The sequence below is a fragment of the Penicillium cosmopolitanum genome, assembly GCF_028827165.1.
Source record: "Penicillium cosmopolitanum strain IBT 29677 chromosome Unknown utg000005l:1.0-4006212.0:1.0-4009387.0, whole genome shotgun sequence".
In the NCBI taxonomy this organism is placed as follows: Eukaryota; Fungi; Ascomycota; class Eurotiomycetes; order Eurotiales; family Aspergillaceae; genus Penicillium; species Penicillium cosmopolitanum.
This window is the reverse complement of record NW_026622675.1, coordinates 3,176,700-3,190,048: the sequence shown is the minus strand read 5'-3', so window position 1 is coordinate 3,190,048 and position 13,349 is coordinate 3,176,700. Positions and strand designations below refer to the sequence as shown.

The 13,349-nt window shown below is 47.3% G+C and overlaps 5 protein-coding genes across 5 annotated transcripts; 3 read left to right on the top strand and 2 right to left on the bottom strand.

Moving 5' to 3' along the window:
• Nucleotides 1–96: 96 nt before the first annotated feature.
• N7509_004202 (ribokinase) lies at nucleotides 97–1,182 on the bottom strand (the record flags this gene model as incomplete). The annotated part of the gene is made up of 1 exon (XM_056628839.1): nucleotides 97–1,182. The coding sequence occupies one exon, from the start codon at nucleotides 1,180–1,182 to the stop codon at nucleotides 97–99; it is 1,086 nt and encodes a 361-aa protein (XP_056491573.1).
• A 1,846-nt stretch (nucleotides 1,183–3,028) lies between these two features.
• N7509_004201 (NAD(P)-binding protein) lies at nucleotides 3,029–4,082 on the bottom strand (the record flags this gene model as incomplete). Its single annotated transcript, XM_056628838.1, has 3 exons — nucleotides 3,029–3,281; nucleotides 3,336–3,753; nucleotides 3,779–4,082. The coding sequence occupies 3 exons, from the start codon at nucleotides 4,080–4,082 to the stop codon at nucleotides 3,029–3,031; spliced, it is 975 nt and encodes a 324-aa protein (XP_056491572.1).
• Nucleotides 4,083–5,766: 1,684 nt separating this feature from the next.
• Nucleotides 5,767–7,857, top strand: N7509_004200 (flavin-containing monooxygenase; the record flags this gene model as incomplete). The annotated part of the gene is made up of 7 exons (XM_056628837.1): nucleotides 5,767–6,053; nucleotides 6,111–6,124; nucleotides 6,175–6,424; nucleotides 6,495–6,563; nucleotides 6,617–6,874; nucleotides 6,938–7,483; nucleotides 7,548–7,857. The coding sequence occupies 7 exons, from the start codon at nucleotides 5,767–5,769 to the stop codon at nucleotides 7,855–7,857; spliced, it is 1,734 nt and encodes a 577-aa protein (XP_056491571.1).
• Nucleotides 7,858–8,228: 371 nt separating this feature from the next.
• On the top strand, nucleotides 8,229–9,673 carry N7509_004199 (DUF2855 family protein; the record flags this gene model as incomplete). The annotated part of the gene is made up of 3 exons (XM_056628836.1): nucleotides 8,229–8,401; nucleotides 8,455–9,301; nucleotides 9,356–9,673. The coding sequence occupies 3 exons, from the start codon at nucleotides 8,229–8,231 to the stop codon at nucleotides 9,671–9,673; spliced, it is 1,338 nt and encodes a 445-aa protein (XP_056491570.1).
• A 533-nt stretch (nucleotides 9,674–10,206) lies between these two features.
• N7509_004198 (uncharacterized protein) lies at nucleotides 10,207–12,627 on the top strand (the record flags this gene model as incomplete). Its single annotated transcript, XM_056628835.1, has 6 exons — nucleotides 10,207–10,273; nucleotides 10,351–10,464; nucleotides 10,552–10,944; nucleotides 11,015–11,863; nucleotides 11,919–12,001; nucleotides 12,061–12,627. The coding sequence occupies 6 exons, from the start codon at nucleotides 10,207–10,209 to the stop codon at nucleotides 12,625–12,627; spliced, it is 2,073 nt and encodes a 690-aa protein (XP_056491569.1).
• Nucleotides 12,628–13,349: the final 722 nt, after the last annotated feature.

Below are 13,349 nucleotides of genomic sequence, written 5' to 3'. Positions count from 1 at the left end.
TGTATTTCATGAAATCATTTAAGCGCCGTTTCCCATTTTGTTTCATCTTTTCATGTCCATATATAGTCTAGTATGTATTTATCTTTTATAACCTCATTATTCCATATCGTAAGCAAAGGGGATGCTTTGCATAGCACCTCTTCGTTGAACGCACTTGGCGGCAGCAGCGTTTGCTTTTGACACAGCAGCCTCAATCTGATCATCAAAGGACTCCAAAGATGCACCGGTCGCAAGGAATCGACCGAGAGCAGTTGAAAAGTATCCTACAAAAGTATCACCCGCAGCTGTAGTATCAACAACCTTCAACACCTTAACTCCAGGCACAACGCCACGCCGGCCGGTCCGAGTAGAGAAGTAAACACCCTTAGCCCCGAGAGTGATGACCACAATCTGAACATGAGCCAGCTCATGGAATCTTGGTGCAAGCTCCTCGGGTTGCAAATCGTCTAGTTCGGTGGGCTGGGTCGAGTCAGAAACAGGAAGACCAACAATTGACCTCGACATTTGGACCGCCTCGGTTTCATTCATAATGAGGACAGATGTGTGTTTCAGAGCCGTAAGCGATATACCCTCAGGAAAAACAGGCGCAGGATTGAAGACCACGTGGGCGCGGTTGGTGGTTGCAACACCCCCGTTGAAGTATTCGAGCAGGCCAAGTGTAGTCTTGCGCGGAATTTCGCCTTGCAAAACAATGACTCCAGGGCTAACTTCCTGCTCCTTCACGGCAGAGATGATGTGTGAGGTATCATTCATCATGCCAGAATGGTTTGCGCCCGGAACCACCAGGATGCGATTTTCTCCTCCAGCGGCCTCTTCGACAATGATGCTGGCTGATCCAGTTTGAGCCTCGGTGGACTCTTCGATGCTTGCTGTGTTGACACCGGACTTTTCGAAAGCAGGCTTGAGAAGGGTCGAGTAGTAGACATCATCGGCACCGACCGCTCCGATCATGCTCACGGCAACATCTTGTGTGTCCTTCGAAGTAAATGAGGCACGACCGCACGCTGTTGCTTGGTTTCCACCCTTGCCGCCGGCTGTGACGGACAAGGAGGTTGCTGTAAGAGTTTCACCGGGGCCGGGGCATCGCGGGGTCGATGTCACAAAATCAATATTCAAGGAACCGATGATGCAAATGTGTGGTTGGGAAGTTCCCGTGGTCGCGGTTTCGTCTTTAATACCCATTTTTGAGGCCCCGGGGCACGACTGGAATGTGACGGCGAGGGGTTGGTCTTTCGGGGCGAAGTAGAGGAGTTTTGAGAATATTTCTGTGAACTTAGAGTAACAGCTTTGGTCGTAAGAGTGAAATCAAAATGGAAATTAATCTCGGCTCGGGTTGTCCTATATTTATTTATTCAAGTTCGGCTTATCTCCAAGCATTTCACGGTCCGGGGGCGAGGAAGCCATCGGCTATCACCCGAAAATGGATGCCGTAGCCTCCGTACTTACAAAACAGGTTAGGATCTGCCGCTAAATTTGTCTAAGCGGCTAGCGCCCCTCCGTAGGCCTGGAGGGTTCTATCATCGCGGTTTTTTCTAGAGAAAAAGTAATGATGACATGAAAAATTCTTTTAAGCGCGTCTGTTTAAATAGATCATGTCGATCGCTTGATTCACAGTCTACCTTTAATATAAAGCCGACTTCCAACAAGCTTCAAACCTTGGAAATAGACCTTTTTGGGCATTGGTTGCACCTACTCCTGAGGTCATAATTGAAGTTTGTGCCGAGCTCCCAGCAATATATAATATGGTTCCGGCCTGGGTTTCTCGAATAATGGTTATCACGACGAATAAAATCCGCCAACAAGACAATGAAACTAGTATTTATCTCATCCTTCAGAAAGCGGAAATGGAAGATGAAGATAGAACGGAATAAACTCAACAAATCGACCCGGAAGGCGATTGACTAGTAGTACTATGCCCGGAATTTGCGAAAGTCTTGACTGGTGGTGAAATCGTCAACCACGAGATCAAATCTGGGATTAATTAATCAACGGCCGACCGAGAAAAAATCAATCCAATTCTTATGTGTTTTTGAAAATTCTTAGAAAGCATCAAAAGTAATAAGAATCCGAACATGCGAACTGGGAGTTCCGGAAGGAGGTTGCGGGCAACTTTTCTACCGTGACCACGCAGCAGCGTGGTCACACACATCGATCCGTCTCAATAGTAATTCCTCAATATCGACCGTCTCGTTACCTTCAAAAACATCGAAGCGAAAGGGATAAGGACCCCCAAAAAATGCAAAAAAGACAATGCTCACGTCCAGATTTGAACTGAAGACCTCGGCATTACTAGTGCCGCGCTCTACCAACTGAGCTACGCGAGCTTGTTGATGGAGGGGATTGCCGATGTTGGTTATACAAGATAAGACTCTGAAAACCCAAAGGTATCGGCTGTCGAAATCCACCTCTCCAGTCACTTCTCCTTGTACAGAGGACTGTCTCCCTTCGAGTGGCTATGTTCGGAAGACATGCCAAGCCCATGCTCCTAGAGGCTGTAGCGTGATTGGCCGAGATATTGAACGATCCAATTCTTGTTTGTTGAGATACTTGGGTTTGAGATATTTCGCCTGGAATATGTTCAGCCCGTGAGGCTTGGAACTAGAACGAACCTACAGATCCATCCATGAATTTAGGTAAAACTATTCCCGAGTCAGGTTAGTATTGGGTGCCCAGGTGGCTGAGGCCATGAAACAAATTTTCCCTAGATCTCCAGCCCGGGGAAATTACGAAGGGTGGTCCGTAATGTTGGCAATCTAGGGCGAGGCGAACGGTAGAATCAATTGAGAGGTTTAATAATAGATGAAAGCATAGCAAACTTGAAGGCTCATACGAAAGTAAGATAACAAACGAGCTAGATTGAAGCAATTATATGAAGCGACGGAGTTGGTTCATTGGGAGTAGTATATTTACGCATGATCCACTTCACCTAAGATCTTCAAGAACTGATGGGAACCGCTGCTGAGCCTCCATTGTACTATTTTTACACCGAGAAATGTATCTAAAAAGCAACACACCAAAAGTTAATTCTTTAATTATGGTCGTAGCCTCTACTGGTGGTCAAAAGGTTCCGGATCCGCTCCTGTATCCAAGAAGGAGCTCCTCTCACAAGTGAAAGTATCCAGAAGTTAGATGGCAAGAATACTTGAGCTCCAAAAGTTGACCTAAGTTGCTTTAATATAGCCTCTGCAACTTCCTCAGGCTCGAGAAGATGACCCTTAAGAGCTCCACTCTGCATGAGCTTCTTGATAAGCGGTGTCTTGACCCAGCCTGGATGGATAATACTAAATCGAAGTTATTAATATTAGATATATCAATATGGCCAGCTGGAGACTTACGTCGTGCGAACCCCTGGCGCACGATAAATATGTCGAATTTCCTGACCAAGGCCCTCATGAAACGCCAGAGCAGCAGATTTGGTGCATGCATAGTCGACATTAACCGCACGTGTTGTGAATGAAGCAAGGCTGGCAACAGTCACGACATGTCCATGGTCATTGGATACCATAGCTGGAAGGAATTCCTTGACGAGAAGAAAGCTTGAAATAATATTCACTTCAAATGTTGCGTGAAGACGATCTTGTGGAAGGTCAAGAATTGGCTTATTCCACTGTATACCGGCATTATTTATCAGAACCGTGGGGTCACCATGTTCCGATCGAATCCGTTCCGCAACTCTGTTGATGTGCTCCACATTGGTCAAGTCGACTTGATAGAAAAACGCATTTTCTGTCTCTGCTCTTGTTAACAAGAGTACTAATGAGAGAATAAATGTACGTACCGGCATCTGGATGGGGCCTGCAAAGATCCAAACCTATCGTCTTAATACCCTGTTCGGCAAAGAGCTTAACGATTGCTGCTCCAATTCCACTGGCACCCCCAGTTACCACCACGATTTCCTTATCCCAGTCCCACGTATCCTTTCCAGCGGGGCTATTCAACGCACGCCTGGATAGGTAGGAATTGGATTTGTAAAGGAGACCAATGCAGGCCAAAGCGCCAAGACCTATAGACAGTGGAGGTGGGATCGAGACCTGGCGGGGTTGCCTTATTATTTGAGTGAGATGGTCCACAATATCTGGCATGGTCGCTTTTAATTTTTCGATGAAGAAAAGAAAAAAGATCGATTGATTGAAGGACTTCGGAGCTTGCTGTCGATGTTTCGAAAATCGGGAGATGAGCCACGTGGACTTTTTAAATAAGCTCCTATGGCCCCCAATATTTTCATAACCGATCTCCGGGTGCTAAGGCTTTATCAGACCCGCGGGATTTAATTATGCAATTTTTGATCGATATGATTCGGAGTTTCAAAAATGTGAGGCTCCAAATTTATTTCCGTAATATCGAGGTCAGACAGGATTGAGACTCGAGAGTGGATTGACAAAATGATGATTTGCACGAATCCATTGCGATAAACTTACACCGGGCGGCTATCATGAATGGGAAGTAACTAGTAGTAGGAGTTTGAGAGAGAATTCGGATGTGGTGATATCAGGTCCTACCAGGTCAGATGCCTATAAAGAACTCATGTGTGCGCAACCGTTGAAGTGTGATTGCAAGGGGCCAAAGTCATACACTTACATTGTTTCATAGCACCCGTCGAGTCAGAATGCATACAAAGTAAAGCCAGTCTATAAATATTCAAATTTCATGCTAACTCCGAGTCCACACACAAAAACGAAAAAAAAGAGAGAGAAAATCACACAGATCGCCAGTAACTTCTAGTATTAATTGGATGAGGCGTTAAACGGTCGCTAGCGCACCCAGTGTGGCGCTCCATAAGCTCAGCCTTGTCAGTAGTTGCATATATGAGTATTCTACCTGACCGTCTTGAAGGCCGCCTGTAACTTCTCAGTCTGAAATTAGCAGTGTTCCATATACAAATTTGGACAAAATTACAATATGAACACAAAATTTTCTGACCCTCATTGTCTATTCCGATTGAATATCCTCTAGTAGTATACTAGTACCTACCTTAGATAGAATAGATTAGCCAATCCATTCCATCCCAGGTGGCTACTAGCCCCCCTTAGAAAGATAGAGACTTGGAAGTTGAGGGCGGGCTTCAACTCTGACAATTAAACACCCTTATATGCAGGTACTGACCAATATGGGCCTATGGAGCGCCGTAAGCATGGCCTGATGCTTCTGACAGCGCGGGGTCGTGCATATATGCATGATTTTAAATATAGTGATGGATGTACACTCTTCCACTGAATCGATGTGTCAAGGGGCTGACTAGCCAAGCCGGATATCTGCACGAGGCTAAAAGTAATACTTCATGCTAAAAAAGAGAGTGGCGGAGGACTTAAGTCGGACTTAAGCCAAGTTGCTGTACATTGACAAATGGGGCGTCCAGCTGATCCAAACTAGCCATAGCCACGTCGATCTTCAATAGCCGTTGGGAAAGCCGGGAATTTTGAACTGAATCATTACAGAAACCTTGGAAGAATCCGGAGATTGTTGCTATCCCCGGAGCTACCGACTGAGACAGGCCTTGTCTTAGAGCCGCATGTCGGATTTTGTTTCTTGTACAACTACCCGGAGGCAGAAATCAGCGTTGTGACTATTCACCGGCATGCCACGGAAAACGATAGCAAATGGCAGACCACTATGTACGAGTAGCGCAAGATATGCCTACTTCAAGTTATAGTCTTGTATTGGCGCTGCGGGGTTCCTCGAGAGAGTGTCTCTACTTAAGAAATCGAGATTTCCAGGAATTTACCCAACTACAACTCTGCCGAGATATTAACCCCTTTGACTGAAAACATGGCATCGAACGGAACCACAAACAAACATGGCCGAGGCGAAACGCCCGCAACCAGAGTTGCTAATGGACAACATCCGGAAAACTGGATGCCTTGCAGAGATCAACCTGTCTATACTCGACGCAAACTCCGGATCGCTTGTATCGGGGCTGGATATTCCGGTTTGACATTGGCGCACAAGATTGATCACGAGCTGAAGCTCAGCGACGTAATTGATCTAGTCATTTATGAGAAGAATTCTGCTGTTGGTGGAACTTGGTTTGAGAATACATACCCCGGCGTGGCGTGGTATGTCTTTACCCCGTAGCTACTGCGGTTAATGGTAGTTTGCTGATTGAAGAATAGTGATATTCCATCTCGTACGATATACATTTCTACGACCTTTGATTTTTATCTAACATTGGGCCAGATGCGTACACCTTTCTTTTCGAGCCTAATCCCAGCTGGTCGAAGTTTTATGCTCCTGGTCCCGAGATTAATGAGTACATCCAGCGGACAACGAAGAAGTGGAATTTGGACAGGAATGTCCAGTTTAACTCTCGGGTGAAGGAAACTCTTTGGGACGATGAGTTAGGAAAGTGGAAGATTGAAGTCGATCAAGCCGGGTCGGTAAAATATGACGAGGTCGATATATTGGTCAACGCTGCAGGATTTCTCAAGTAAGATTCAATTCCAGAAGCGCGGAATTTGAGGTAATTTAGAAGCTGACAATTTGTTTTCACCTTGCAGCAAGACCAATTGGCCAAATATTGAGGGCTTGTCTGAATTCAAGGGCAAGCTTGTTCACACGTCAAATTGGTAGATCACTTACTAGACTTGGAAGTGTATGATAGCAATACTAACTTTCACAGGGACAACAACTATGACTGGACCAACAAGAACGTCGCAGTGATTGGAAATGGGTCATCTGGCATCCAGTGCGTGACAGCCATGCAGCCAAAGGCCAAAAAACTTGTGAACTTTGTTCGTAACCCGACATGGGTCTCTGTGAACATTTGCGCAGACAAAACCCCGGACGGGCTCAATTTTGCATATACGGAAGAGCAGAAAAGGCTGTTTACCGAAGACCCTGTTGCTCATTTCAAGTATCGGAGGGAGTTGGAGAGCAGGTATGTCATTGTCGCTGGGGTGACATTTCCGAGTATATTAATTAATACCATCTATTTGTCCAGCGTGAATGGCTTCTTTTACGGAATGTACAGAGATCATCCGGTGCAGGTTGAACTGACAGCTCTCTGTCGGCAGCATATGCAGGAGAAAGTAAGAGGGATTCCAGACCCTGAAGTCGTTTCAAAATTGCTTTCTCTGGATTGGAATCCTGGTTGTCGTCGCCTGACGCCCGGAGAAGGCTACATAGAGGTTTTCTCAAACCCAAATGCGACCTTGAGTTTTGATCCTATTGAGAAAGTTACCGAAGAAGGTATTAAAATCAAGGATGGAAAAGAACACCAATTTGACATTATTGTGTGTGCCACTGGATTCGACACCAGCTTCATTCCTTCTTGGAAATTGGTCGGTCGCGGTGGAGCAATGTTAGATGAACGATGGAAGACCAATCCGGAATCATTTTTCTCTGTTCAAGTCGACACAATGCCTAACTACTTCATGTTCAGTGGTCCTAACGCAGTAGTCTCTCATGGCTCTCTACTGGCGTCTATATCGTGGACTTGTGACTATATCCTACGATGGGCCAAAAAGATTGCGACCGAAGATATCAAGTAAGCAGGCCAATTACTATGCCGAGCTCGTTTGTATACTCTCAGGCTAATATGAAAATTATAGGTCAATTGATGTCAAGAGAGAATCCATGGACGACTATAACGTTTATGCCCAGGAATTTCTGAAGCGCATGGTCTGGTCCGATGGGTGCCGATCTTGGTACAAAAACGGCAAAGCGTCCGGACATGTTACGGCCGTATACCCCGGCTCCATCTTACACTTCAATAATTGTCTCGAAAATATCGGCGGAGAGCATTTCAACTTCCAGTATCGATCCAAGAATAGTTTCCACTTCCTGGGAAATGGAGAAAGTATTCATGATAAATACGGGAAAGGTGACATGGCATACTACATGGACGAGAGGAGTGTTTGAGATGTGGCTCTGGTTGGGATGAGGCTCTTGGGTCAAATCATAGTTAATTTCCGAATAAACTCAATTTAATACACTCGCACAAGTCCCGTGTATCTGCTGACGTGGGATTTAATTCAAATCGGTATCCTCCAAGCCTGAGTGGAGCGCATAAAACTCAGTAAGTCGCGGAGTCCCCTTTATACAGTAAGACAAGCCCGAATCCCTCTCAGTGGGTGGACGATGTTGTCCGGAGCGGGGCATTCCCGACGGAGACCTAACAATCCGGTTGATTTGTGATCGGCGGGGTAAATTATAGCTTACTATTTTAAAACACGCCCATCTTCCAATTTCAATGATTTTGAAAAATCAAACTCCTCAAAATTGCTGCAACCATGGCGGTCCACGTAGTGTCAAAGTTAGATATCAGCCAACATGCAACCTTCCCGGTTCCTGCGGCTGCCGGTCCCCAACAACTTGCCCCGTCCAGCCTGCGTGTCAAGACACAATTAATTACTCTGTCATCGAATAATTTAACCTATGCGAAACTGGGGAGTGCGTTAGGATGGTGAGTCGTCAATCCTTTCTTACCAAAGCGACAATTGCTCAAGGTCAACGCAGGTGGAATACATACCCCGTCTCACCATCCTATCCAGCCCCCTACAACGACGAATCCAAATGGGGCATCGTTCCAGCCTGGGGTTTTGCCTCGATTGAAGAGAGCAATATTCCCGAATTGACTCCAGGAACACTACTGCACGGGTATTGGCCCACATCCGCCGCGTTGACAGATTTGAAACTACAAGCAACTACACTAAGCGGGCATTGGCTCGAGATCAGCGATCACCGTTCACAACTCATGCCTCTATACAATCGCTACAACGTGCAACCGACATCGTTGTCTGCGGGTGCGATCGCAAATTCCACAGTTGCACAGTCTACCGAGCTAGATAAACTTGGTTGGTCGGCTGTTTTCCAGGCAATCTGGCAAGCTGGTTACTACCTGAGTGAGTACGTATTCTCACCACGAGAAGGTATCCAACCTATCCACCCCCTTGGTAATGCGGCGGGTTTGACTTGGACGGATGATGACGCGGACTTGTCTAAGTCTGTGGTTGTGAGCCTGGCTCCTTCAGGAAAGACTGGACGTTCATTTGCCTATTTCTTTGAACGAAAATCGAAGGAATTGGCACCTCTAGGCTTTTTGCAGGTCACATCGGCAGTGGAGGGTCTTTCCCGGGCCACAGAATCTGCTGCACCCTCGTTTCCTTCCAAGGCTATTGCGTATAGCGATATTTCAGACCCTGCGTCGATCGAGTGGATCCGGAACCTCGGTCCTTCGAAGATTATTTTGCTCGATTTTGGTGCGCGAGAGGGAACTTTCGACGAATTGCTTGCTGGTATCAAGCAGAACAAACTGCTGGCGAGTAGCAAGGTTGTTCTTGTTCAAATCGGTGGTCCGCAGAAGGTATTGTTTTAATCATTCCGCCCGCCTTCGAGGTCACGCTAATGCAATGCATAGAAAATGACAGCGGAAGAAATGGCCGCATTGATGGCGAAAAGAGCCCAGCAGGATATTGGAAGGGTTCAGTACAATACTTCGGGTGTTATTGATAGTGCCCTTGTCGCTCGAGGTGCGGAGGTTTTGTATGAGGAGTTGGCCCAGGAGTGGGAAAAATTGCTCAGTAAGCGCCATCTGACTTTCCCCGATTTGGAGATTATCTGGAAAGATGGAGTCAATGGTGCCGATGGTATTGAGGGAGGATGGGATCTGCTTAATAATGGGAAAGTCGGGGCGAGTGAGGCTCTTGTGTACCGAGTGCAGGGTGCTCAAACTTGAGCATCTCATTGACAAAGTAGTCTGATAGGTGGCAATGGATCTGGGTGTTTTCTTCAGTTTTGGATAGGAGTATCAAGCAGAGTATCAAGTAGAGTATCAAGGAGAGTATCAAGTAGAAGTGGAGTACCGAGTATAGTATAAAGTAGAGTAAGGTGGAAGGTCCCTGGTGCCTGCACTAAACCATTTTGGGCCAGAGTGCAGCCTGCCACAAAGTAGGCAACAGCGGTGGACACCCGACAATTCAGGCCAGAACATTTGTGTTGCACCTTTCCCCCGTCCATCTTCAATCTTTAAATTGTGTCCGACCTCCTCTTCTTTCCATCTCCATCTCGAACTCCTCAAATTTATTTTCTTTCCTCTTTCCTCTTTCCTCTTTCCTCCTCCTCCTCCCCCCCCCCTTTTCAATTGTCCCCTCGGATGTGGTCACCCTGATTCACATCCTTCACACATCGCCATCTCTCTTCATCCCCTCTTACACACACAACTCTAACCTTCAACCAAGAGCTTTCCATTGCCTATTTAAAATCTTCACAATGGCACCTCGTTCATTCAAGGCGCTGGTCATCGCGGTCAGCGGAACATTCCCAGGGTACAAGCAAGGTACGGCCCCCACTTGAACCTCGTATCCACGTGGAAATGTGGAGATGAGCAATGAGGCTGACATTCCTTTTCCACAGCTGATCTGAAGGCGTTGATCACCGACCAAGGAGCCTCCTTCAGTACCTCGGTATCTGCCGAGTGCACTCATCTGGTGACAAACGAGAAAGACGTCGAAAAGAACAGCAACAAATGTGAGTCCTGGCTGGGTCTGGGCGTTTGCCCAAATATGCCTGCCCCCTCCCCCCCTTTTTTGATATTTTGATGCTGACCTCCTCTAGATCAAGCCGCTTGCAACTCCGACAAATGTCACATCGTGTCGCTTGACTGGTTGCTCGAGTCAGTCAATAGCAAAAAGCCACTGACCGAGAAGAAATATACCCTGGGCCAGAAAGCCAGTTCTCAGCCAGCCCAAGCCGACTCCAAGAAGAATGGCAAGGCAAAAAATGGGGACGGCGCAAAGGCCGCTGTCGGGAAGACCAAGACTGTGAAAAACGAGCCAGAGGAGAGGAACGGCGACGCAGTCAAGACCACTGGCAAGAAGCGTGCTATTAAGGAAGAGGACGAGAACGATGAGGTTGACGACACGAGCAAGAAACAGAAAGACTCGCAAAAGGTCGGATTCAAGTCTCTCAATGTTCCAGTCGAGTTGGGGGCAATCAATGCTTTGCCTGGTAACGGAATTGGTTCCAGTGAGTTAAACCCACCCCAGAATGTGCTCTGAATTCTGACTGATTACAACAGACCCAACCGTCCTGATCGATGACTCCGGCGTTATCTGGGACGCGACACTGAACCAAACCAACTCCACTAACAATAACAACAAGTTCTACCGCCTCCAATTGATCGTTACGTGCAAAGGAAAAACCACGACACACTACACTTGGAGTCGATGGGGTCGCGTTGGCGAGAATGGTCAGTCATCGCTGATCATTAGTAGCACTCTGAAGGACGCCTTGAGCCTGTTTGAGAAAAAGTTCAAAGACAAGTCCGGCCTCAAATGGGAAAACAGACTCGATACTCCCAAAGACGGAAAATACACCTTCATCGAGAAGAACTACGAAGAGGAAGACGACGAGCCCAAGGCGAAGAATGGAAAAGCCAAAAAGGAGCCCAGCAAAGGCTCTCCGCCCGTGGAAAGCAAACTGACCCAGCCACTGCAAAACTTGATGTCCTTCATCTTCAACCAGGACCATATCACAAACGCTCTGCGGGCAATGGATTACGACGCGGAGAAGCTCCCGCTGGGCAAGCTGAGCGAACGGACTCTCAAGAACGGTTTCTCAATTCTCAAGGAGCTCTCGGAGCTGATGCTTGACCATGATTTGGCGGTTTCCAAGTATGGCACCACTTTCATCAAAGCTGCGGAGAATCTCAGCAACCGATATTTCACGACAATTCCTCACGTCTTCGGCCGCAATCGCCCCCCTATTCTGTCCACCGGTCCCCAGATCAAGAAGGAGGTTGAACTGATTGAGGCATTGACGGACATGGATGTCGCGAACGAGATCATGACCGAGGCCATGGAGATGGATGATGTCAATCAACTCGATCAACAGTTTAAGGGACTGGGATTGAAAGAGATGACCCAACGTGAGTGACTCGGGTTCCCGCTGCAAAGCATTGCCAACAAAGCTGACCGTCACAGTGGACCACAAATCCGAAGAATTCACTGAGTTGTCGAATTACTTGAAGAACTCGTCCGGCGCGACACACCACATCAACTATGAGGTGAGTATTCTCCACACTCCTTACCCTCGTACCAATACTCATTCCTAACGATCTCCCAGGTCATCGACATCTTCCGAATCGAACGAGACGGCGAAGAAGAGCGATTCACATCATCTGAATACGCCAAACTCCAAACCCAAAACCGCCGCCTACTATGGCACGGCAGCCGCTCCACAAACTTCGGTGGTATCCTCAGCCAAGGCCTGCGAATCGCACCTCCCGAAGCCCCCGTTAACGGCTACATGTTCGGAAAGGGAGTCTACCTCGCAGACACATCGACCAAGTCCGCCAACTACTGCTGCTCATACAACAGTGCGGGTATGGGACTTCTCTTGCTCTGCGACGCGGAGCTCGGCCAACCCATGCATGAACTTTACCACTCTGACTTCCAAGCGGGCGAAAGGGCAAAGGAAAACGGCAAGATCGCCACCCTTGGTCAGGGACGTACCATTCCCGGGGGCTGGAAGGACGCTGGCTCCTTCAACAAGGAACTGGGTGGTGTTCAGATCCCGGACGTGTCATGTGCCCGAGCCGACGATAATAAGGCCAGTCTTCAGTACAATGAGTACATTGTTTACGACGTTGCTCAGATTCGCCAGAGATATCTATTCTATGTCAAGATGTGATCGGATCTTTTTTTTGATTTTGCTTTTCATTCCGCATTAGCGCAGAGGCGTCCAAGAAGCCATGGGTTATTTCGAAGCACGGCGACGGTGTTCACGGTCATTTGCTTGAAAGTTAGCTAGTATATTTTTACTATCTGGCTATTTATCTCGAGGAATTTTTTATATTAGCTTACATAGCTAATCTCAATAGTATCCAACCTCCTATTGACTCCCTTCTAACTAATGGCAGACGAGTAGCTACTTGAGATAGAATAGATTAGCTAATCTCTTCCATCTTGGGTAGCTACTAGTAGTTTACTTTAGGAAGGCAGGACCCAGGCTGGTGAATACGGAAGGTGCTCAGGGAGCAAGTGCCTGGGTAGGTAGAAGGCATCCTCCTCTGGACCATCTTCGTAACCTCTGAACACCCCAACCCATCTGAATCTCGCTCCCACTGCTCAAGCCATCATGCCGAGATTCGTAAGTCCATCAATTGGAACAAAGTTACATCTAATATATGTGAGATACTAACAAAAGCTGCAGTTCTGTTCAGTGCACGGGGCAAACGCCTCGCACGACACGGCTGCTTGCCTGTAGATAGATATAAAGCTGCAGTTTTTGCTCGTTCCACGGAGACAACGCGTCGCACGACACGTCGGTCTGGCACCACATGCAGCTTTCAGCAGTGTTGTTCAGTGCACGGGGATAACGCGTCCCAGAACACGGCTGCTTGCCAGCAGCTC